A 23,784-nucleotide genomic window follows, 5' to 3' on the forward strand; every position below is an offset into this window, starting at 1 on the left:
GTAGCGTGTACAAATCATCCTGGGTTTGTTTTTCTCCATTAATGGTGTAGATGCATCTGCAACAGCTGAGCGTTCAATGTCATGTTGCAGGTTTTTTCATAGTTGCCAATAATAGGCTTTAAACCAGACAAAGGTTAGCTCAACCGCAGAGTGTAAACAATGCGTACGCGAGAGCTTTTAATATTTTATGTACCCACAACAGTGGCTTTTAATAACACACAAGCTTCTTCCAATGTAGGATTTCAGGTCCCACAGCTTTTAGTAGAAATGTCATTAGCGAAATTTATTCGCAGAGATCGCTCAAATTTTCATTTTCAAGCGTTTGTAAAGCTAAACGATCTACGGAGGTGCTGCCAATGCGATCGTTCCCATCCGGACAACAACCAGAGCTATGCACCAAAAAAGTTGTTTTGCTTCGTTCACAGTGTTCGAAGAACATTAACAAATCGATCGCCGCCCGAGTATAGCCAATGTCGAATCGCCCAGCTGTTTCTAGAAAAAAAAATGGTGGGATTTGGCTGCAATGATAGCTAAACCTGCATATGCCAACCTTGTGCGACCAAAGCTTTTTTGTCAGCTCTTCATTCAATATCCATTGCCGTTAAAAAAAGGGCAAAGCAAAATACATGCAAAACGATTCTTACGAGGGTCTAAATGCAAACATTTTGACAGAGAGTTTATACAACTGCGAGTTCACGAGACCAACTCGATCAGACTGTGGACAGGAATGCCAATCTCCCAAAAAGTGCAGTCTCGTGAAACAATGACACTCGGAATCAGGGAAGCTGCCTTGATGGTTTCCCAAAATCCAAGAGCATTAAAAAAAAAAAATTCAAGCCAAGGAAAGTATGGAGAATCCTAAATGGCTACATGCATCCGATCGTGCAATTAGAATATGGAGGCTCGCATTCTTGAACCCACACCCCAAGCTTGCTCGTGCAACTTAAAATAAGCAGCTGCAGCACATAAATACTAATATTTTGGGCAGAAAGGTACGAGAGTTGCAGGTTGCTGTACCGACATTTCGGTGAATGATCTCCAGACTGTTGCACCAAGAAGCAAACCCCACCAAAACAATTGGAAGAAACAAATTTAAGATAACAAATTATGTCGTGAATGTTTATTTTGCAAGCAAAGACAAATTTAAGATGACCAATTATGTCCAACCAGATTTTTGGAGTGGAGTTCTTGCTTGCTTCCAAGTGATCACATCAAGTTCACATCGTACAAATGTTTGGCCTACCCTTACCTCCTACTTCATCAAATACTTCAAGTTTTGGCGATGCGACTTCGTCCTTGGGTCAGATTTCAATGTTTTTGACCTACCCCGAAATTTTTTCTTTTACTGGGATTCATTGCAAGAGAGATGGAATTTACTGTCCCCACCAGGAAGTAGTTGAAAATCTTTCTATGAGCCAGTGACGTTACAATGTTAGTGTCAAGATGGAAAAAGGCCAAAACTTCATTACACGGTGAAGGAAGACAGAAGTTGAACATATTTCTCCAAGCACCACATCGCAGCAGTAGCTTCCAGACCACTGGCCAAAACCAAAACATCATGTTCGTCGGAGGCCAGAATGTCTCAATGAAACAGCATCACATAGTCTATCCAATATAGCTCCTTATCCACTGAGACATATCACCAGAATAGAGAAAAAGATATGATACTATCTCCATCAGGTCTAAGTTTACACTACTTGCTTGACCCGAAACACCAACTTGACATGCACATGCACGACAGCATTCCTCTTAGCAGTCAATTTCCACACGGCAGTTCACAGACCATTTCAAACGGCTGTCTCGGAGGATGAACTGTTTCTAGTATCTAAAGGAGACTAAAGAACAAGTGAGCAAAGATTTTGTAACCTCTTGATCGGAAGCTCATTAAGTTGCATCTGGATTTGTCGAAGCATCAGCTGGCTTCTTAGAACAAGCAGAAGAAATGTGGCCCTTCTCGCCACATAAATAGCAGGTTCTTCTCTTCATCTTGCCACTGCTGACGGTCGATTCAGCAGCAGTGTTATCAACTATGGTACTAGTGTTATCAACCATGGTATTTGCAGCCACGGTTCTTGCACTGCTTTTGACACCTTCCTTAGGGATTGCACTCATTATTTTAACAGGCCTACCACACAAAACCTGCTGATTCAACTTAATGGCCATCGCCATTGAAAGGCTGTCGGAAAAATCCACATGGGCGTAGCCCCGGAACTCTCCCGTTTCCTTGTCCATACCGAAACGAATGGACGATATGCTGCAATCTGAGAAGAATTTCCTCACGTCGTCCTCCGTTATATCCCATGACAAATTCCCAATGTAGATCCTGTTGTAGCCTTCGACAATCGGTGGGGTGAACTCGGATGTTTTAGTGGCTCGATTTGCCTTGTAGGGCTGGATTTTGAGAAAGAGTCCTCCCCTGACAAATAAAAAGAAAGGGTTTAATGAGCACAATGCATTTGATTGGACATTATACTTGAGAAAGTAGATAATGCTTCTTCCTGATACACTCACATGTCGGAACCATCAAGTGCCAAAGCTCGCTTAGCTGCAGCCTCTGTCTGCAAAACAAATTAATAAACAATTCAAATTAGTTGTTACACCAGATCCATTGTTTTTGGATATAACATCATAGAAAACGCTAAAGACTTGATAATATGTTTCAGTTTCAGTGATTCCTAGTCTTCTGTTAGACAAATAACTTGGGCATTGGAGTGAAACTAAGTAAACAATTTAGGGTATAAATCTTGTGAGCCAAAGTCACATAATCATGATAGCTGCCAACTGGGATAATTACAACTTATTGGACCCCTTTCAGAAGATGACAACCTTCTGAAGAAAGCTCTTTTTGACACTAAATCAGTATGTTTGCAACTCATGACAGATAGTAAAATAGTATCCCACTATCACAGCTCACTTCCGTAACAAGATTCAAGCTTAAAATTCCCTAAGACTACCCAACAATACAAACCTTTGGCATTCCCATTGGGAGGTTAAAGTCTGATTCCTCTGGACTCCAAAGGAAATGTACAAAGAAAATCTAACCAATCAAATGTCTGAAAATATACTTTTCCTCTTCTATTCCTTAAAATGTCAAGAAAATACCAGCGTCTCCTCATCAAGTTCCTGTGCTCTATGATATAATCGAAAAGAGGAAACACACTGGGAAAGGAGAAGGAAGCTTGTAGCACTTGAAGTACACATAACTAAAACTTTGATGTCAATGGTAATATCAAGTATGAGCCTTTTTTCACTGCATAGCATTAGCTTCACGGATCCTTCTATATGATCAGGTCGCTAAAACCACCCCACACTGATTAATTCCAAAAACAGGACTCTGAAGCAACAGTTTTGACCAAAACATCTGAAGAAGCTACCCGAATTAACGTGATAAAACAATTAAAGGAGATAAAGGCACAAATACCTCAAAATTTAACACCATGAAAGGTAATCTAATGACTAACCTTGAAACCAATAATAGCGATTCCTCTAAACTTCCCACTCTCAGGAAAAGTCATACAATCAATTTCTGTTATGGTGCCACAACTTTCAAAGTAGCTTCTTATATCATCTTCTGAGGAGTAGTAGGGGATACCTCCAACATAAACTTTCCGAGCAACATCTCCACTCTCTTGACTGCAAATGTGCAAAAGAAATGGAGAGCTTGAGTTAAAATGGATGGAAAATTTGGCAGGTACCTTGTGTCCAAAACCAGAAATTAAATGCCAGAAGCATAATGATCAGCGCTCTCCAACACTGAGCCACTATTAGCCAAAGGCAAAAACAAGCACAGAAAAGCACCAGACATTGGCCCACAAAAGAGACATGGGAATGAATAGATCAGAGTTTCATATTCTTGACAATGAAACGAGGAAACTAGAAGTTTTTAAGACAACAAAAATTTTGAACTGACCAAGTAGAGCAAATTAAAGATCGGCCAAAAGTGAGCTAATGGTAATTCATTCTGAACGACAACTTTGTATCTTTCCGACAACACAAATTCTGAGATAATCTCAATGCTAATGAAGAGTTTACAAGATTACTATTGGAAAACCCTGATTTTCAGGACCACAGATAGCATACATATATTCCGACTTGAAAGCATCATTGATATTTAGACAATGATCAGGACCCATTCACAATCTCGTTGCTCATCAAGCATCGACCCTGAGTTCCATGCCTCATTGCAGTACTTCCAAAATGCTAAATGCTGGCTATGATGGTACTATTGGTGAAGGACACTCTAAGCGATATACACTCGACCATGGAATGGTAAATAATCATATGTCCAAGAAAGTTTGCAGAAGATTATAAACTATAAACCAATCGGCAATCATCTTGATCGTGTTTCCTGCTTCTCAACAACCAAGATAGGGTGATACAATTTGAGTAGAAGAATTCATTCAGACTTTCAGAGCAAATAAAAAAAACACGTTGCCATAATATGCACCTATTGGCCTCTGCCCTGACATGTTCAACCACAGCCTTGTCCTCTTCAATCTTGTCCTCACCCTTCTCCTTCTTCTTAGCCCCTTTACTCTTCTTCTTCTTCTTCTTCTTCTTCTTTTCCTTCTTCTTCTTCACCTCTTCAACACTCACATCACCACCCTCCTCAGCACCCAAGCTTCCATTCTCAGTCCCCTCATCTCTCTTCTTTTCCTTCTTCTTCTTCTTGGCCTCTTTCACACTTACATCACCACCACCCTCCTCAGCACCCAAGCTTCCATTGTCAGTCCACTCATCTATCTTCTTTTCCATCTTCTTCTTGGCCTCTTTCACAGGCAATTCACCACCACCCTTCTCAGCACCCAAGCTTCCATTCTCAGTCCCCTCATCTCTCTTCTTTTCCTTCTTCTTCTTCTTCGCCTCTTTCACGCTCACGCCAGCACCACCCTGCTCAGCACTTAAGCTTCCATTCTCAGTCCCCCAATCTTTCTTCCTCTTCTTTTTTCTCTTCTCCTCCTTCCTCTCATCGCCACCATTGCCCACTTCCTCAAATAATGAGCTCTTCTCCCTCCTCTCTTCAACACCCTCATCTTCTTTCTCGCCACTATCGACCCCACCTCCCAAAGACCGAGATTTCCTGCGTTTCTCTCGCTTGGACAATCTGGGTCTCCGAATAGCCGAGCCCAGGAGCTGTTTCAGAGACTGTGGCTGCGAATCTTGATCGGGATTGGTGGGTTTTGCGTGATTAAGGTCGGAGTTCGATTCGTTTTTCGCTAGGGATTCGGCTAAAGCCGCCTTTAGCTTCTGCTTCAGCTTCTTGTTGGAGAGCACCATTTTCGCCCACTGTGAAAAAAAGAACTGCAGACGACGATGGCGTGAGTGAACGACGCAAGAGGGGTTCCAGCAGATGGACAAGGGGTTTTGGGGAGAGAAACGGCAAGGCGTTTCGGGTTGACGATGGTGACATTTTAGATCTTATTAGCCCAATTTGACCTTTTAGTTGACGTGAAACAATTGAAATATTTCAAAATAAATATGTACAAATTTTTTTCAAACTTTTAGTTAAAATTGAGTTTAAAAATAAATAATTCATAAAATATGAAACTTTTGAAACAAAAGCAATCACAGCTTTTTCAATTTTTTAAAATAATGACATGTATCGTTGAAAACTATTGCTCAGTCAAAAATATTTTTTTATCAATGATAAAAAAAAATTCGTTCATTTATTTTATAAACAATTCAGCCAATCATTTATCATTTATAATGAAATAAATGGAGTCTGTAGCATTTTAAGCTTTGACTAAGTAATTTTCTAAAAGACCAAAACAAATGGCCCTACAAAAATTTAATTTAATTTTTTTGTCTTTTGGTCATAGATACGAAAATATAATTGATCATTTGGAAATAAATAGAGCCTCCTCGGCCCATTAAGGCTTGCATGATAATCATTCGATCTCAAAAAAGTGATTATGATTAAAATGACTTTTTCTAATTTTGTTCCCTGGATGAGTTTTAGAGAATCAAAATGAGTTTGATAAGCGTTCAAAATTTATGCTCTTAAAATAGAAACGTGTTTAATAATTGCACAAAATTTTTGTTCCCGGAAATCATTGATCTTCCCAATTTTTTTCATTTAAGTCAAATAATTAAGTAGTTACTTTGAGAAATTTCATCATACATTTCGAATTAATCAAAGATTAATTCATATTGATTCTCTTATATAACATATTGCATATTGAAATGTAAAAATAAATATCAAGAATTGTCACGAGTCATTTTTGCCATTTATTATGGTATTTCATCAAACTATTTTGAGCGAGTGGAAAATTGACACGAACGACTCATTCATTTCTACAAGAAAAATGCATTGCATTGTCCCGCATTGTGTGTTTTTTGTTCTAGAAAATCAAATCTCAATCTTAATTCATAAATAAATTTAAGAACGAGAGCTTGCTAAGTGTTCCTTTTTTTTTTTGTCAATGCTTGTTAAGTGTTCATGATGGCTATTTTTGTCTTTTTCGTCTTTTTCCAAAATTTTTAAAACTAGACTAAGCCTAAAGTACATGAACCTAGGCAAATCACAACCAATGAAATCAAGTGTGTACAATCAAAGAATCATGAAATTGACAAATCACATCATAAAATCCTAATGAAGCCCTAAGGGCTTAGAGAAATGTTGTTCGAATTTAATTGCAAAGATGTTTATCATTTTTCTAAAAAAAAAAAAAAAATCTATGAAATATAGAAAATCTAGGCTCAAATTTTTAAAAATAAGGTCAAACTAGTCTAATCTAATTTTTTTTTTCTATTTTTAGGGATTTTCTCAAATTTTTCTTATTTTTTTTAATTTTTAAATTTTTTAAATTTTTAATTTTTTATGTAAGATTTTATTATCATATATATTTTTATTTGAAATGAGACCTCTTTTTTTTTTAGATCAAGGAAAAATTAAGAGAACTGAAAAGAAAAAATGAGAGATGTGGGACTTTATTCTGTTTTATGATTTTCAAAAGTGATTCTTTTTTCAGAATAATTTTTTTTTATTTTTTTTTTTGCTCTAAAATTGTTTTACGGAACAAAATCAGAATGAGAATCATTTACGTTACCAAACATGATTCTCATCTTTATTTGTTTCGAAAAATAGAATCAGAATGGTTCACATGCAAGCCCTTAGTCATTACATGCTTCTGCTAGCTCACAGCACATGCGACTCACGTGCAGGAGCTCTCATGATTTCCCTTCCATCAATCCTTGAATAACAACAGAATTATCCATTTCACAGGAAAGAAAAAAAAGGAAGGAAAAAACCATAAAGAAGTTTTCACCCGACCACAAGTTCCCAAAACGTACATTATCCGAAAGTAGACTTTGCACAATCAACCAGCATCTAAGCCAGAGCTGCTGCTACGTTCATGGCCGTTTCTTCACTCTCCCTGAGCTGGGTTCCAAGAACCTTCAAAGAAAAGGTCTGTCATCATTCTCTGTTCTCTGTTGTTCTCTGTTCTTGATTTCTGAATATGACCGGCTGTTTGTGTCCACAATTCTTTCACAGCTGAACGAGCCTCGATGGAGCGAGTCGCCTCCAAGCGGCGAGCTTCCTCTTCATCACGCCATCACATGCTTGGGCGATCACACTGCTGCAGCCTTCGATGAAGAAAGTGAGTCATTAATCCCACGAATGCATATAGCATCCTGAGATGGATTCTTGCGACATTAAGGGATGGAAAATTCGGCTAAGTTTCAGGCAACTGCAAGAGGAGGCCTCTGCTCTTGGGCGCTATTGGGTCGTTAACTGCGAGTTTATTGCCTGCCAGTTCTCTTCTAGCTCAAGGTGGGATAATGGGCGGTACTCAGTCTCTTAGTTCTAAAGTTCTAAGCTTTTTCAGAAGACGAAAATTATGTTATGCTGGAAAAAGGAGCGTGTTAGCATTCCTTTTCTTCACTCTGGTGCAGAAATGCCGGCAAATTATCAAGCTTTCGTCGACCTTTCGGACGGGTATTCGTATTATTACCCCTCGGATTGGAGGGTATGTTACAAGATCTCAAGTTAGATTGCAAGCACAAGAAACACTCTAATGTTGTTCATTTTGTAGGTTCTGCTTGATATAATATTTGAGATGATTCAAAAGAGTGAGACTTCCTTTTGGTGTTCCAAATTAGGAATTTGATTTCCGGGGGCATGATTCGGCATTCAAGGATCGGTATCTGCAGCTGCAGAATGTGAGAGTCAGATTCATACCGACTGATAAGCAAGACATCCATGATATGGGTCCGATGGATGAGGCACGATTTTCGCAACTCTTACTTCGAGTTTATTTTTTATCTCATCGAATCTTCACGATCTGTTTATTTACTCTATCCTTGGCTGTGGCAGGTTGTCTCTAACTTGGTGAAGAATATTTACGCTGCACCTAATCAGATAGCTAACATTTTTTACATGCAGGAGGTAATTTGCAACTGTCAATGCTCTCCTCTATATTGCTCTATTCTTCATGAAATCTGAACACCTACTTATAATTCATTCAGACATTCTTTACTGCGAATCAGACCGATTCATTAGTCTCTCATTGATCGAGTAATTGCAGAGAACTGTGGATGGGAAGGACTATTACACATTTGAGTATGAGCTCAGATCTTCAAATTTCGCCAGTTGCTCTTTTGCAACCATTGCAGTTGCAAACGGTAAGCTTTCCACTGAAACATGTAATCGGGGAAGCCAATGGAAAATTCTTCTGAATTACATCGCTCATTTCCGAGCAGGGAGGTTTTACACTCTGACCGTCGCAGCGAATGAGAGAAGGTGGAGAAGAGTAAGGAACAAGCTTAAAGTAGTCGCGGACTCTTTTAAAGTGCTCGACATCTGAGTCGTTTGTGCACAAGAGTACGCATTCCGAGCACCATCCGAGAGTTGCCATGTATTTTTACCTTGTTTATAGATGTGATGAGGTCGAGATCGTTGTCCATGTTTTGATTCAAATTCTTTCATCCCGCTCGTAACAAAGAGCTGAATTCTGTCATCGATAACCTCTGAAAACAATACGCATTATTTCTTGGTAAAGCAATACTTTCGCTTTGTTCCTAACACCAGTGTTTTAATTGGGAAGAAAATGAAGATCAGAGCAGGATTAAACTGAAAGTTTTTTCCTCTCATGTACACAAACCAATCAAAAGATCCAAAGGAATATGCGTCTATATTCGACAAAAGCATGTCCTCAAAGATCACTCCACACTCTGAAACTCCTATATCTAATACCCTGTACTGATTACCAAACAACAACGGGAAAAACTACGGTAAATACCTATCCTAATTTACAGATTTCTATGAACGGTCATCTAAGTAAGCATTGTCATTCACTTCTTTTTGCCCTCACGCTATCTGTCACTCCAGCTCGGTGCGTGTCGACATTTCTTTCATAATTGCTTGGGGAATCCCCAGATAATTTAGCTTTCTGGAGGAACTCTCAAATATACAAATGAAACTAAGTCGAGACTCATCTGAATTTGGATCTAGACAGGTCGATGCTGCCGCAAACCCTTTCCGAGGCGCGGCTGCGTCAAGCTTACATACAAGCCGTTTTTGGCCATCAAAGTGTCGTGGGTCCCCTCTTCCACAATCTGTCCGCCATTAAGAACTACAATGTTGTCAACATGCCTCATTGTCGCGGCTCTGTGCGCTATCAGAATGGTAGTTTTGTTACCCATCACCAAGGTGTCGAGTGCCTCCTGGACCACTCGGCTCGACTCAGACTCGATTGATGAACTAGCTTCATCCAACAGCAATATAGGTGCATTTTTCAAGATAACACGAGCAATGGCAATTCGCTGTTTCTGGCCTGGGGTCAGATCCACACCTCTCATCCCCACATGCGTGTCATAACCATGAGGCAAGCTGCTTATGAAATGATGGGCATTGGCTATCCTAGCTGCCTCCTTCATCTCAGCTTCACTTGCATTGTGGCGTGCATAAATGATGTTTTCCCTTATGGTTGTTGAGAAGATGACCGGTTCCTGCTGAACTAGACCCAGATGGCTCCTCAGCCATCTCAAGTTGTACAATTTAAGATCTCGTCCATCCAGTAGGACCTGCCCTGCAACTGGATCATAGAATCTTTCTATCAAAGATATTATAGTGCTCTTACCGGACCCTGAAACTCCCACCACTGCTACAGTTTGTCCTCCATTAACCTTGAGGCTAAAATTGCTAAGTACCAACAGTTCTGGATGAGTCGGATAACAGAAGTCCACATTTTTCAGCTCAATGGTTCCATAAACATTGGGAGGTTTCAACGCAGAACTATCATCCGGGTCAATTTGAGGCACTCGATCTATTATTTTAAACACAGAGGCAAGAGATTTCCGCCGTTTGAGTATGTATGGAGCCAATCCAAAAGGTTCAACCAACGCAAATGTCGCGAAAGAGAATACCATATACTCTTTGACAGCTGTCGGCAAATCCATATAACCATTCTTGACAGATAAGGCGGTGAACCAGAGTAGAAGAGCATTGCAGGCAAAGAGGAGAAACTGTGAGAAACCAAATGCAAAACCAATTGTGGTTCCTTGGAGAAAACTCTGCCTGAATATCTTCTGTAGTTGTATTTTGTATAGCTCCATTACCTTGTTTCCAGCACAAAAGGCAACAACTGTATAGATGTTTCTAACTGCATCCTCAAGAACCAAAGAGGCCTTCCTGTGCATCTCCTGGATGCCCCTTGAGAAACCAGCAAGCCACAGTTTCTACAACAGATAATTTGCCATAAATGAAAAACATAGACAGAAAAGTACACGGAATCCTCAAAAATGAAAAGTTTCCTTGAAACAGCTTAGAATCACTTAATAGTTTTAAGGTTCATAAAAAATACCCCTTGGCAAAAATCATCGCACTGCAGTTGCAATCAATAACACCTTGCGGTTGCAACAATGAACGGTGTGATCTTATATGTCCTATGAAGGAGTACAGAAAGGAGAGAGAGCAACAGAAATCTGGAGGTATTACGACTACTGTAACCTTTTCCATTTACAACAAAACTGAGATGCAGAAAGATACAAGTCCATTCTCTAAAATGCGCCTTGAGCACGTTTTACGCTGTTAGAGACATTTAGGCAGAACATACAAAGAGTCGCTGAGGGTAAGAGGTAGATAAAGGATAAAAGCTAACCTGGGCTAGAGCAGAGATCATAAGAACAGGCAGGGTTGCTAAAGCCACAAGTGCCAATCGCCATTGGAGAAGCATTCCAATGAGGACAGCCACAATCACAGCAGCAGTGTCCTGTATAAATATTGAGAGGCGGTTGCTAAAAGCAGCTCTTACAAATGTAGCATCGTTTGCCAAGCGCATTGATAGAGTGTCGGCACTGTTCTCCTCTTCATCAAACCACCCAACTTCATTGCGCAGCATTGCTGGTAGGTAGATAAATAAACAAGTCTTTTCAGAGGTGCTGAAATAGCTGGTCACTAGTAAAAGCCCGTAAAAGTCCAAAACTAGATGCACAAGTAGAATTGACACAAAGTACTCCAGTAGAAAAAGAAAAAAAAAATACATAGAACTCACCTGAGAACATCATTCTACGGACACGCTCAGTCATTTTCTCTCCCATGATACCAAAATAGAAATGCTGCAGACAATTGGCAACCACAGTCACTATACCCATGCAGGTGATAACCAAGCACCATTTGTCAACCTCTTGCCGCAGGTGACGACGGCCCTCACTAGGCCTATAGTACGCTTCCACTATCAAAGCAATGACATAAGCAAGCAGAGGATTAAAAGAACCAAAAATAGCAGCACCTGTGCTGCCTAAAACAGCATAAAGCCATTCTGGGAAACTCAGCTCTGCCAATCTCCAAAAGGATGGTTCTTCCTGAATCGGCTTGTCCTTGGCATCCTTATCTTTTATTGAAACATCATCAGACTCACTAAGGGATCTACTAAAAGTTTGAGAGTGAGAGCGTTCATTTTTTGGGTCAGATGTCAAAAAGGGCGAAACAGGGGACTCAGGGTCTGAACCATTGGATTTTTGTTGTTGTGCAGGCTGAACCTCAATCTTCGGTAACTCCGGGAGTCTCATTTCTAAACTATCCTGCCTGTTGAATATTGGTTCCTTATCTGCCTCATCCAAAGAAATCCCATTTTCAGATGTTTGATCCAGCGGAGGACTCCTGGTTTTTGGTGATTCTTGAAAGTTGTCTATAACATCTTGGGTCTGGACTCCATGAATGCCAGGGACTCTCTGAAGAGACGGTGATTTCATCATTTTGGGAGATGAAGCTTCCTGGAAACTGTTACTTGCTGAAGAATCTTTTTCAATTTGGAAAACCGCAGTTTCTTTGTAATTTCTTAAGGGCATCCTGGATATATTCATGAGCGATCAGCACACTTCATATCAACTACACTAATTAAGAAAGACTCGTGAAAATCGTATTATACCTCCTGGGAAGTTTTGCCACTTCTTCACATTTTAGAAGTTCCGCATAAAGTCCATCCAAAGTGACTAACTCATCATGTGTCCCCATTTCAACAAGTTGACCCTCCTCCATCACAGCAATATAATCAACATTTCTTATAAGTCTAAGGCGTCGAGCAATAATTATAGTCGAACGTCCTAACATGAGAAGATCGAGAACTTCTTGGACAGCTTTTTCAGCCTCAAAATCCAGTCCGCCGGTAACCTCATCCAGCAGAAGGATTGATGGATTTAGAAGCACTGCTCTGGCAATAGCAAGCCTAACTTTCTGCTCTTCTGCCAATTCTAACCCAGCTCTACCTACCTGAGACAGCCAAAAGCTCTTTTTAGGCTATCAAAATAACTAACTACGTGAAGATCACAAGCCTAGAAATGAAGTTAATAAAGCTACTACAATAATGAATGTGCATCAAGTTTTTACCTGTGTTTCGTATCCTTTCTCAAGCGAGCTAATAAAGGCATGTGCATGAGCGACTTTAGCAGCTTCTTCAATCTCATCTGATGAAGCATTGCGTCCATAAGCTATGTTATCTCTTATACTAAGACTTAGCAAAGCAGGTTCCTGCGTGACTAGACCTATTTGACTTCTCAACCATTCTAGTTTCAGGTTTTTAATATTCACACCGTCCAGAAGAACTTCTCCTGCAACAAAAATTGTGAAAACAATTGGAATCTGCAAGCAGAAATAGTTGCTAAAGTTGTTACGGAAATCTGATGGAAACATTTGGAGGAATACCACAAATTAGAAGGTGCTGTCATACCTAAAGTAGGATCATAAAACCGCTCCATCAGTGGAATGATGCTGCTTTTCCCAGATCCATTTCTACCGACAAGTGCCACAGCTTTCTTAGCAGGCACACTGAGATAAAATCCACTTAGAATAGGGATTTCAGGACGTGACAGATAGCTGAAATATACATTGCGAAACTCGATGTTTCCGTGAACAGATACTAGGGAATTTCCATCATTATTACCAACAGAGGATGACCGACTTATCATCTCAAAAAGTCTATAAGCAGCATATCGCCCTTGGTCAAAGGAGTAGAAATTGGTTGCAGCTTGATTCAGTCCACTGTACAAACATGGGATGCAACCTTAAGAGCAAAGTAATGTAATACAGAATAAAAAGGGGAATAAGGTTCTTACAGGCCACTCAAGATAATAGCAAATAATGCTGCTATAATTTCGCCACCATGAGCTTTTCCATGGGTAACCAGAAATCGTCCAACCCAAAGTTGTAAAGCACAAGAACATATAGCAAGGCCATACGTGAATCCAAGTCCAAGTCCTTGCACAAGGCTTATCATGATTCCATATCTTAGGGTCGCTTGCAATGATGTAGCATAAGAATATTTGGCGAGAGTTTCATTGGTGAATGCATACAAGGTCCTACTGCAAGAAACTGCCTGCCAAAGTTTCAAAATGGGCAGCTTAGAATGAGAACTGCCACCAATGTTTAAAAGGAAGGATGGCAACTTCAAGACAGCATCCATAGTTATAAGTAATTTTGATGGGATTTCTGATAGTAGTGCACACAGTGGTGTCATATATTAATGCAGATTCACCAGTTGTTGATGCTATAGATATGAGTTCTAGATATTAATGAAGAAATTTCCCTTGAGGGAACAGCACGTGAGTTCTAAAAATGATGCTTTTTTATTCACAGATCTATAAGAAAAGCAAACAAAGGAGTCATTCCTAGCCGTAGATCATCAGTCCCTAAATGCTATAAACCCATGACTAAACCGAGACTTAAACTATTCATTCCTTCTGAATATGATTGAATCGAGTATTTCCCTGCTGGAGCTAGACAAATAGTATAAATGAATTTGTTCCAACAAAAAAAGTTAAACTAGTGCCCAAATAAACTGTAGCACAGAAAATATTGTCGAAATGACTTTCTTACAGAAGAGTGCATGTACATAATATTGTCGAGATGACTTTCTTACAGAAGAGTGCATGTACATAATATTGTCGAGATGACTTTCTTACAGAAGAGTGCATGTACATGCAAGATATCCATTTGGCAATCACAGCCTCATATTGATCGCCCTGCCCCTCCACCAGAAAAATAAGAAAAAGAACAAAGGCCAAATAAAATGTATAGCGATCCCTAGCCGAAAGAACCCTTGATTCTTTGCCTTTCCAGCTAGAATAACCCTCATTTTATTCAGCTTTCCTATATCCTTTTCAGGTGGAGGAGAAGTGATTGGGGAGGAAAAAAAAAAAATACCTGTTCAGCAATGCTAGCTGCTTCAGCATAAGCATCTTGAATATTTTCAGCAAGCCTATGAAGAAATATGTTCGATACTCCTCCAGCAGCTACAATGAAAGGGCCGGTTGCTAAAGTTATAAGAGCAATCTGCCAACAGTTCACAAATCCAATAACCAGCCCACAGGCAAAAGTAGCCATATTATGAATATAATTGCCAACCTGTATCGGCAACAATGCCATTCAATATCAGATATCTGCTCAAACTTCTCATTGTAGTAGCCAAGAAACTGCAAATTTAATGTATTTGTCTGAACTAACCTTTTCACTGATTGCAGATTGAATGAGCAATACATCACTTAATACCTGACTCACAATATCTCCATTTTCTCCATATGTGTGAAAAAAACTCATTTCCTGGTTAAGTAGGACTTGAACATACTTTGACCTAATGACAGCGGTTTGTCGTTCTCCCGTCAGGATCCAGCTAGAAACCTCTATTACAAAGACCAAGTCAGCCAACTCGGATATAAAGGGTTACAAGTGGGTTGGTTTTGCAAAAATAAGTTTTGAGTTTTCTGGGCCTTACCTATCCAACCTGCGAAAAAAACACCCACGGCAATGTAGACCAGATATAAAGCAAGCTGCAGAGAGAAAATATGACTTTTAATTGAATTGGCTAATTCAATATCCACAAATTCTAATCCTCACATAAAGCTCACTGAAACGTCCGAGCAATGACAGTCAGCTTACAAGTTTTGCAAAGTACCATCAATAAAGTATACAAAAACCAAACTTAATATCATCTCTTCATGCCACAGTAAGGAGCAAAACATTTGACAACAGGAACAAGTTTGAGACTTTCTTCTGTGTTCAGCATCTCTGTAAATGATTTAGCCCCACCATTATGAGAAATCCAGGTTGATCATGAACTGATTTGTGGATTACATGACTGTGCTCCCCTGTCTAATCTTCAAGAAGAAAGAAAGTATGATTGATGACTGAAATAGTCTTTTAACCATTTAACTAAATTTAGCACTACCTGAAGTTGGTTGCATATGCCATATATCTTCCCCATTTAAGACCACTATCTTCTTCAAATTGAGTGAAACAGAAACTAGTGAACCATCTCAAACATTTCTACAAACTAAACCAATACGATGGAAGCAAACTGCCGATCCTCCAAATTGAGTAGATTAAACCTAAACGACGAAGGAGTCCACAAAAGATGCACGGAAAAAGGCTCAGCCAATTGCCAAACTTCCTTTACCCAAACATCGGACGCCCTCAACATTTAACCTATCCTATCCAGTTTGTTGTAACTTTTGCCTTCAGCGAAAAAAGAAAAAGAAAATCCACCGATCAAAGGCAGAAGAAAAATCCCAAATGCATACTACCATCTTAAGCTCTCTGCAGCCAATTATTTTTAAATAAACCATCGAATTACCTCCTTGAATCGGTGAAATGTCTCGTTGGGGTCTGCCTTAGGCCCCGAGTGCAACACATGCACAATCTTCGCAAAGTAATGCAAGTAGACCACCAGAGCTGCTCCATGAGCGGCGGCACCGAGCGACCCCGTGATCATGAGCGCCCAATCGAGACGGTCCGCGCAGGCGAAGAGGCGAGAGAACGGCACCGCCGCAGGCGGCGGCTCAATCTCCTCCCCCTCCTCCATCTCCTCGCCGTCGTCCGCCGGCGGATCGGGGGCGGCCCCGGACATCTCCGCGCTGGTGTCGATGTACGGAGACGGAGACTCCGGCGGCTCCGACACCTCCGAGACCGGCGTCAACGGCTGTATGTGCGGCGGCGACCACCCGAACAAACCTCGCGATATCATCATCTTGTCAAAACCCTCCGACTCCGCCGCCCTATCCAAAAAGAAGAGTACCAAAACCTTCTAACGCTGACGGCTCCAGCTCCGCGTCGATCCGTGAAGTGAAAAGACGGAGCTCCGGCGTCTCTTCGCCCTCCCGTGCTTTCGCTATCGGAGCGCCAAAGCAAAACGAAATTCCGACTCGCGAGTTGACTCTGCGAGTCCACGGCCTGGTCAGCGAGGACGGTGGCGTCGATTCGCGGGCGTTCGACGCGGAGAGAGTTCCCTTAACGGTCAAATGCCGGCAATGGCCAATTTTTCTTTTCCCCCCCTTAATGAAGGAGGAGTCTTTTCTGTTACGGTGAGAAAGGCGTTTTCCTTTCTTCTCCTTTTCAATGTGGGGGCTCTTTCTGTTATTATGGTTTGAGAAGGAGGGCAATTTGGGAATTCAAGGGGGATAGTTATGTTTGTTCACCAGTAAATTAATTGAGTAGTTTAAGATTATTGAATGATGAGATGGACCATCTTAACTACCTTCTTTTTAATGGGTTGCATGTGACATTACCAGCAATTTCTTCAGGATGAATGGTTTTTTCTTTTATCACTCGTTTTAATGGTTAACTAGTCTACCCTCTAACAGAAAAAGTCAATGAAGACAGACGATTTAGGTGGTACGACGATACTATGTTTCCATTAATCTTATACAGTCATATGTGAAGTTGACCAGACATTTGTTGCGAGACATTTGAAAAACTTTAGAAGCTATGTTAATACGGTAGGAAAACGTAATCATGATCGACTAACAAACCCCATACTCCTCGTCTCGATCACATTGAATGATATGATAATCTATCTAAAAAGCTATCTCTAGGGCACGGGATCCGAGGATTTTCATTCGGAAACGAACCGAGAATGAATTGAGGAATCGAGCTGGCGGCGGCTTTTCGACTTTGCAGGCCGATCTCGAACAGCTTGACATGGCCATATTATCGGTTGTTCTAATGCACTACTTAAAAGATGACTCGTGACCGTACAGCCTTCCCCTTTTTTTGATGGTCATTGTTGGGGGCCAAAGTAGAGGCATGATTGGGCGTGGTGGACTCCTTTCTGCTCGTTCTTGCCAGAGCATCTGCTCTGTGCGACTCGTGCGCTCTGGTGGCCCTGCTGGCATCCCTTTGATCTTTGCTCCATTTTTAATAATGACGGTGATATCTGTAAAACACACAAAAGGGCCAGCTAAGAAAACCAGGTTAAAACGGGAATAAAACTGAGGAAAACCAAACGTTAATTCCCCGCGTCGGATGCTACAAATTTCCAAAACGATGCCGTTCTCTCGCGATTGACGAAGGACACGAGAAATAGAATAGAGGTTGAGCCGGTGATCCGAACCCACCCGAGTCAAAGGGGCCCGACGATCAATTTGGATGAGTCTGCGAATGGGCATTATATCAATTAGACGTCAGTATTATGTTAGGCTCGCCAACGATCTTTTACGACTCGGACAGGTTAAATTGAGTCCACGAAGAATGGTGACAATCTCCGTTACTCCAATCGCTCGTATTTGATGGGTATGACCAGTCCCAATCCGAATGATTTATGTTTAGGAGTGAATTAATGGGCTTATAATTCAAAAGTAATTGCGCAATATTCAATCAATAGAGTGTTGCCATTTATTGGTGCTTCCTACTAGACACTTGTTCACTCAATCACACACAAACTATGAGGTCGTAGGAAGCACCCGAAAACCCTAATTCTTCTCCCCGTCCTCTCGAATCGCGTTGATTGGTTTAACCCTGAGTTCTCGGGATGTAAGCTACTACCTCCCAAACCAAGTAAGTTAGGTGCTCATTTGCTATTTAGGAGTAATGGATCCAATGTTTAGCTGTAAATTATGAAACTTATCAACCGGCCAGTTCAATTGGTTGAACCGTTGACCCGCTACCTGTAGGTCGGACCGATGATTCTTTGGCCTGGCTGAGTTTAAAAACACAAGTCTAGGTGGAGGCCCTGTTCGTGGCACCGAGAGAAAGGTGGCAAAATCGTAAAAGTAGGAGGGGCACAAAAACTAAAAAGGTTAATATTATAAAAAAAATCTCAAACTGATACGGTTGTAATAAAATTTATTCCATAAATTATTTTTTTAGCCTATAAAAAATTCAAAATTGGTATATTTGTTATAAATTTATCCCAAACTATTTTTTGACCACAAAAAATTCCAAACTAATATAAGCGTGACAAATTTACTTCAAATTAATTTTTTTTACCATAACAAATTTCAAACCGGTACACGTGTGATAAATTTATCTCCCGTTAATTTTTGTTCAATTGAGTTAATACTACGAAAAATCTCAAATTGATATACCTATAACAAATAGATGATAACGTATATACTCGATAATTTTCACGTGTCATTTAACTCAGTAATTCGACGGTAAAATTTAACAAAAACTAACGAATTGTAATTTAGGGTCTTTGGTGGTTAAAAAAATAATTTAAGATAAATTCATTATAGGTGTATCGGTTTGGAATTTTTAGTGGTATTATTCCAAACTAAAGGGGCTGTGGGCTAATTCTTGCCGTAAACGGCTGCGTTTGATCGTCCGTATAAAACTCGGGATATGATATATTTTATCATATCCGGTGTTTGGTAGGTGTCAATAGTATAATGTCGGATATAGAGGGGATATAACCGGATAAAAAACCAGGGGAGAGGGTAGATAGGTCGGATAGGATTTTTTATCCGTTATATAAAAGCTAACTTTTAGAATGATGACATTTTTTCTCATTTGTTTCTATTTTATTTTATTTTATTTTTTGAAGAGGTTTGAAAATCTAATAAAGTGTGTATATTTTCAATTTTTTTGTGTTGTAAAACGTTATTTTTATGGTCAATAAAATCGAATATTTAAGGTAAATTTATCACAATTTAGTGTTATTATCCCAAACTAAAAAGGACTGCTTGTACGGCTAAACTTGCCGTAAACTATTAATTTTTTTTAAAATGAACGCGGTTACGTGGACCATAATTTACGTGAACTGTCGGATGAGAGATCCGACGGCTCATCTAAGTCCAGCGCACCTGCATGGCTTACAGGTAATAACTGCTTCTCAACTGAATACGATGGGAGCCCATGACGTCAGCAGACGAACAAGCGCGCAAGTCTTGTGAAGCGGACGAGGAGAGGGAAAAAGAAAGGATAAGGTCCTCCGCCACAAAACTGATACCGACTGAACCAGAGCGATCTTCTTCTTCTTCACCAAAAATGGCGTCATTGCAGAATTATCCGTCGATTCACCGCTCTTTTCCTCCTAACTCTCTTCCTCAGGTTCTCTCTCTCTCTCTCTCTCTCTCTCTCTCTCTCTCTCTCTCTCTTGGTCTTTTGGTTGGGATAATCGAGTGGATTCTGTGTGTTGTTGTCAGTTGGCGTCGCAGAGGCACGGTACCCTGCCTAGCTGTAGAAGAAGCGCAAGCGCGCCGCCGTGCGTTGTCAGAGCTGAGCAAGTAGCTTCTTCAGCTTCGACTTCGCATTGTCTCGGTAAGGTTTGAGTTGTTGCTCTCGTGTTGGTTTTCCGCCTGCATTGTTTGATTCCTCGAATTGTCGCTGTCGCTGGTCGTGTTTGTTGCGCTCTCCTTATGTACATTGTGATTTGACGGACATGTCCGGCTTCGTGTACGAACTGTATCGAGAAAAGTAACACGTATAGACGCCAAGCTCGCGCAGATTGAAGAGTCGAGCATCTTAAAGCGTCGTGTATTAGCTAATGTTGCGACTCTGGAAACCGCAACAATGTGACTCTCTTAGTAGTCCATACCTTACATGGATGCATTTTCCAGGCAATGGACACCAGCTCATGGTGTTTTCTCTAAACAAGTTGATGTTCTGTAGATTGTGATAGGGAACAGGTTTGGCTTATGAGTACCTGATAGGGATTGTGAGATCATGGTGGGTTTATAATTCAGGGGCATAGTGCCATTTGACGCCTTTTTTGCTCATCGAAACCGGCGAAAGTTACTGTTGACGTGGCATGAGGCATTTGACAGCTTGCCACTTTTCTTTGCTTATTCTTGGATTCCTATGATCAATGTGGCTTGATTGACTGCAAGTAGTTTTTCATGTTGGTTATATTCATGTTCTCCTGTACTTTTTTTACATACCAAACAGGAAGGCGTCAACTGCTGGCCCTCGGAGTCACCGTTCCAGGCATTGCAGTGGTTAACCAAGATTCTATCTCGTGTAAGAACGAAATTCCGTACAGTATAGTTTAATTTTCCACAAACAATTCATGAGGGGTTATTTGAAATCTGAAAATTTTAAGAAGCTTTAAGAGTGGCACCTGCTTTTATACAGGCAGTACCTTCTTAGTACTAATGGCTGATACCTAATATGGTTCAGTTGCTGCAGAAACTAAAAAGGGGTTTCTGTCAGTAACGGACAAAAAGGACGGTTACTCATTTGTCTATCCATTTGGATGGGAGGTATGCCTGAATCGCTCCTCTTTTTCCATAGGACAGTAATGCAAGGCTTCTCGGTTTCTTGTTTCATCTCAAGTTATTTTGATTGATTTAGTTTTGCACCACAGGAAGTGGTAATTCAAGGTCAAGATAAGGTGTTTAAAGATGTCATCGAGCCCCTGGAAAGTGTTAGTGTCAATATGATCCCCACGAACAAAGAGGATATACGAGACTTAGGACCACCTGAACAGGTGAATAGCTGTTCTATGTTTATGTTGCCATCCTTGACATTTCCATTGGGACTATGCTGTTGTTCAACACTGTTGGGTTCCTGGCTCTTGCAAGATTTGTCTGTTTATTAGTTAGTTGTTAGAGACTGCAATACCTTATGTTTAACTGTCACAGGTTGCAGAAACTCTCATAAAAAAGGTTTTGGCCCCTCCTTCTCAAAAGACAAAACTCATCGCTGCAAAGGAGGTAGATTTTATCAGTTCTTTCTCATGTAATCATACTTCTATACACACATCCAACAGATTGAGTGATACCTGCTCTGCTTTCGAGAAAAGTGGATGTATGAAAATCCTTTTCTTATTTCGCTTTTGCTGGCATTAGTGTAGTGTTGCCACTTATCTAGTGAAAAGCATTCGCTCTTCTATTTGTTTACAACCGCAGTTTCTGATTTCTGCCTTCTTCTCACTTTTAGACATATCAGATCACCATTTCCAAAATATAGATAAATAAAGGTGGATCTTGCAGCTTCAATAATGGTAATTCTCATTAAAGGGGCTAACGTTGATAAGGTATCTGGAATTTCAAGATACCAAGTAAGCTGCCTTTCTGGAAAGCCTTAAACACATGCCGTGACGCCTCCAAAAATGTTAGACGATAGATCACTGTACATTTGACTGAGGATGCAAGCATGCTTACCAAGACAAACTAAACAATTAGAGACCTCATCAAGATTCCATGGCTTTTCAACATGTAAATGTTACCTCACGCAGTGAAAGTTCCATAATTAGCTCGAATACTGGCATAAAGCTATTTAGCACATAAAAACAATTTTATAGAAAATATACCCTCTTGTACGTGTTACTTTTCCAAGATTCTAAGCTTTTAGAGCTGAAGTTATGGCAGGAAAATAGATGATGCCATTACCTACATCGGTGCATTGTGTGTCTAATCTATCCTGTATTGATAGAATGGCAGATGCTGCTACTATTGCTGCATGACAGATCTGATCAGTTTTCTCTTATGTTCATATAACAGCATGATGTTGATGGGAAAGCATACTACACTTTCGAGTTCGTTGCTAAAGCTCCAAACTATATCCGCCATGCTCTTGGCACCATCTCTATTGGCAATGGTATAACACTGATTTGCCTCTCTTACATATTCCCACGAAAGATGTGAGCTTCAGTTTCTTTTCATACGAATGGATGCTCAAATTTTTTGAGAGTTAGTTCCATCATATGGCAGGTAAGTTCTATACTTTGACAACAGGGGCAAACGAAAGGAGGTGGGAGAAGATGAAAGATAAATTAGAAACGGTAGTTGATTCCTTCAAAATTCTCACTGTATATGATGGAGCTGCCTAGTTTTCGGATAACCATTAAGGGTAAGCAAACCAGTTTCTGATCAACAAGCACAATTGTCCTGTTCTTGAGTTGTACAAGATCAATGACTGCCGTCACTGCTATCGGACTGAATCATTTTTTTGTAAGAGGAAAAACTTCATTGTGTTTTTAAGAATTTGAGATATCTGTAAAAAAGATAATTTCATTAAAAGAGCCAGTTGGTAATGATGCTGCTTAAATCTCTGTATAAAAGATTCTTCATATGAAGAGGCTATTTGCCTATCCATCTTTAGATAAGACATAAGAGTAAAGTAAATGCAGCCACCTTCACTTAACAGGGACTCACAATTCACTGCTCACGTCGATAAATTCTGCTTTTGCAAACCCGTTAGAGAGAGAGAGTTGAGAGAAGATGCTGTATTACTGCCCTCCAGGACAGAAGAGCAGCTTAAAATGCAATTTACACTAAACTCAACAATTACAGAGATATCTGTGGGATTCGCCAGTCTGTGATTATGACAACTTCGGTATTCATTTGGGCTGTTGTCATTTTAGATATGGCAATGCCACCACCATAGAAATGCCTATTGCATACACCACAAGAAAACCGGAGAGAGTTTTGTCTGTTTCTAGCGTTACATCTTGAATTAAAGAACTGGACTTGTGTACACTGGATGTATTTTTCAATACGTGAATCCATTATGAGATGATTCAAGGATCGTGTCATGAAGTTGAAAATAAGAATTTAGCTTTTCTGTACAGACATGATATAAACATGAATTTCTTTCACCAAATAGGAGTTGTACGAGTATCTCGGAAAAATCACAAGGACGAAAATTTTACCGTCTCAATTTGGCTTAAAATCTCAGCTCCAACATTTAGCTGGAGGCAAAGCCAACACTGAGGATCGTAAAGCATAGTTACAGCAAGACTTACTTCAACCCACTAGATATCAGAATCGAAACTACCATTTTGGTTATTGACGAGGCAAAGACTAAACTTACAAGCAACTTAGACAAATGTTATAGATATAATTTGGCATTTGCACCTGAAGCAGACCTAATAAAAGTTATTAAACCGCATGGATATTGTACTCATATGTGCCTTTGACAATGTAAAGCAACTAGAGGGCATTATTTTGGAAACCACACCCGGACCTAATAAATGCAAGAGGGCTGGATTCCAGTAAAGGTCTACTGGCTGGGTTTTTTCCAGTTCAACTAATTTTGATACCACTCCTAGAGGGCACCAAATGCATAAACCACTCCTCCAGTCCTTAAAAGGGTGGGACTGTCAGACTCGATGGAGCGCAACCAGAGAATAA

The 23,784-nt window shown here is 40.2% G+C and overlaps 4 protein-coding genes across 7 annotated transcripts; 2 read left to right on the forward strand and 2 right to left on the reverse strand.

Annotated features, from left to right (window-relative positions):
- Positions 1–1,091: 1,091 nt before the first annotated feature.
- LOC115726716 (phragmoplastin interacting protein 1) lies at positions 1,092–5,395 on the reverse strand. 2 transcript variants are annotated; one of them, XM_048279366.1, is made up of 5 exons: positions 4,806–5,395; positions 4,448–4,712; positions 3,462–3,633; positions 2,512–2,558; positions 1,092–2,416 (listed from the first exon to the last, which is right to left on the reverse strand). In XM_048279366.1, exons 1-5 carry the CDS (start codon positions 5,275–5,277, stop codon positions 1,885–1,887), a joined length of 1,488 nt encoding a protein of 495 aa, XP_048135323.1. In that variant the 5' UTR covers positions 5,278–5,395; the 3' UTR covers positions 1,092–1,884. The 2 variants fall into 2 exon arrangements, with proteins under 2 accessions (XP_048135323.1, XP_030512577.2); XM_030656717.2 differs by having other exon boundaries at positions 4,448–5,395.
- A 1,793-nt stretch (positions 5,396–7,188) lies between these two features.
- On the forward strand, positions 7,189–8,960 carry LOC115726704 (photosynthetic NDH subunit of lumenal location 1, chloroplastic). Of its 2 annotated transcripts, none has more exons than XM_030656697.2 (8): positions 7,189–7,409; positions 7,496–7,601; positions 7,688–7,783; positions 7,894–7,970; positions 8,104–8,226; positions 8,318–8,389; positions 8,529–8,625; positions 8,704–8,960. In XM_030656697.2, the coding sequence occupies exons 1-8, from the start codon at positions 7,356–7,358 to the stop codon at positions 8,805–8,807; spliced, it is 729 nt and encodes a 242-aa protein (XP_030512557.1). In that variant the 5' UTR covers positions 7,189–7,355; the 3' UTR covers positions 8,808–8,960. The 2 variants fall into 2 exon arrangements, with proteins under 2 accessions (XP_030512557.1, XP_030512560.1); XM_030656700.2 differs by having other exon boundaries at positions 7,192–7,409; positions 7,688–7,774; positions 7,897–7,970.
- A 33-nt stretch (positions 8,961–8,993) lies between these two features.
- On the reverse strand, positions 8,994–16,801 carry LOC115726703 (ABC transporter B family member 20-like). 2 transcript variants are annotated; one of them, XM_030656694.2, is made up of 11 exons: positions 16,068–16,801; positions 15,210–15,264; positions 14,942–15,117; positions 14,642–14,842; positions 13,555–13,814; positions 13,170–13,480; positions 12,830–13,050; positions 12,372–12,712; positions 11,496–12,292; positions 11,103–11,344; positions 8,994–10,680 (listed from the first exon to the last, which is right to left on the reverse strand). In XM_030656694.2, exons 1-11 carry the CDS (start codon positions 16,458–16,460, stop codon positions 9,451–9,453), a joined length of 4,227 nt encoding a protein of 1,408 aa, XP_030512554.2. In that variant the 5' UTR covers positions 16,461–16,801; the 3' UTR covers positions 8,994–9,450. The 2 variants fall into 2 exon arrangements, with proteins under 2 accessions (XP_030512554.2, XP_030512555.2); XM_030656695.2 differs by lacking the exon at positions 16,068–16,801 and having other exon boundaries at positions 14,942–15,115; positions 15,210–15,246.
- A 2,801-nt stretch (positions 16,802–19,602) lies between these two features.
- Positions 19,603–22,673, forward strand: LOC115727839 (psbP-like protein 1, chloroplastic). The gene is made up of 8 exons (XM_030658144.2): positions 19,603–19,759; positions 19,855–19,969; positions 20,597–20,668; positions 20,828–20,910; positions 21,015–21,137; positions 21,292–21,363; positions 22,153–22,249; positions 22,363–22,673. The coding sequence occupies exons 1-8, from the start codon at positions 19,697–19,699 to the stop codon at positions 22,479–22,481; spliced, it is 744 nt and encodes a 247-aa protein (XP_030514004.2). The 5' UTR covers positions 19,603–19,696; the 3' UTR covers positions 22,482–22,673.
- The last annotated feature ends 1,111 nt before the right edge of the window (positions 22,674–23,784 follow it).

This window comes from Rhodamnia argentea, chromosome 5, assembly GCF_020921035.1.
Source record: "Rhodamnia argentea isolate NSW1041297 chromosome 5, ASM2092103v1, whole genome shotgun sequence".
Taxonomy (NCBI): Eukaryota; Viridiplantae; Streptophyta; class Magnoliopsida; order Myrtales; family Myrtaceae; genus Rhodamnia; species Rhodamnia argentea.

Excerpts from the sequence above, each read along its gene's own strand:
- LOC115726716 (XM_030656717.2), bottom strand. The coding sequence starts at position 5,277 with ATGGTGCTCTCCAACAAGAAGCTGAAGCAGAAGCTAAAGGCGGCTTTA. Across the intron at positions 3,634-4,447 it reads GTCAGGGCAGAGGCCAATAG|TCAAGAGAGTGGAGATGTTG; the intron begins GTGCATATTATG and ends GCACATTTGCAG. Across the intron at positions 2,559-3,461 it reads TCGCTATTATTGGTTTCAAG|ACAGAGGCTGCAGCTAAGCG; the intron begins GTTAGTCATTAG and ends TTTGTTTTGCAG.
- LOC115726704 (XM_030656697.2), top strand. The coding sequence starts at position 7,356 with ATGGCCGTTTCTTCACTCTCCCTGAGCTGGGTTCCAAGAACCTTCAAA. Across the intron at positions 7,602-7,687 it reads TGCAGCCTTCGATGAAGAAA|GCAACTGCAAGAGGAGGCCT; the intron begins GTGAGTCATTAA and ends GCTAAGTTTCAG. Across the intron at positions 8,390-8,528 it reads ACATTTTTTACATGCAGGAG|AGAACTGTGGATGGGAAGGA; the intron begins GTAATTTGCAAC and ends GAGTAATTGCAG.
- LOC115726703 (XM_030656694.2), bottom strand. The coding sequence starts at position 16,460 with ATGATGATATCGCGAGGTTTGTTCGGGTGGTCGCCGCCGCACATACAG. Across the intron at positions 13,815-14,641 it reads CAGCTAGCATTGCTGAACAG|GCAGTTTCTTGCAGTAGGAC; the intron begins GTATTTTTTTTT and ends AAACTTTGGCAG. Across the intron at positions 12,713-12,829 it reads AGAAAGGATACGAAACACAG|GTAGGTAGAGCTGGGTTAGA; the intron begins GTAAAAACTTGA and ends TGGCTGTCTCAG.
- LOC115727839 (XM_030658144.2), top strand. The coding sequence starts at position 19,697 with ATGGCGTCATTGCAGAATTATCCGTCGATTCACCGCTCTTTTCCTCCT. Across the intron at positions 20,911-21,014 it reads TCTATCCATTTGGATGGGAG|GAAGTGGTAATTCAAGGTCA; the intron begins GTATGCCTGAAT and ends TTTGCACCACAG. Across the intron at positions 22,250-22,362 it reads CACCATCTCTATTGGCAATG|GTAAGTTCTATACTTTGACA; the intron begins GTATAACACTGA and ends ATCATATGGCAG.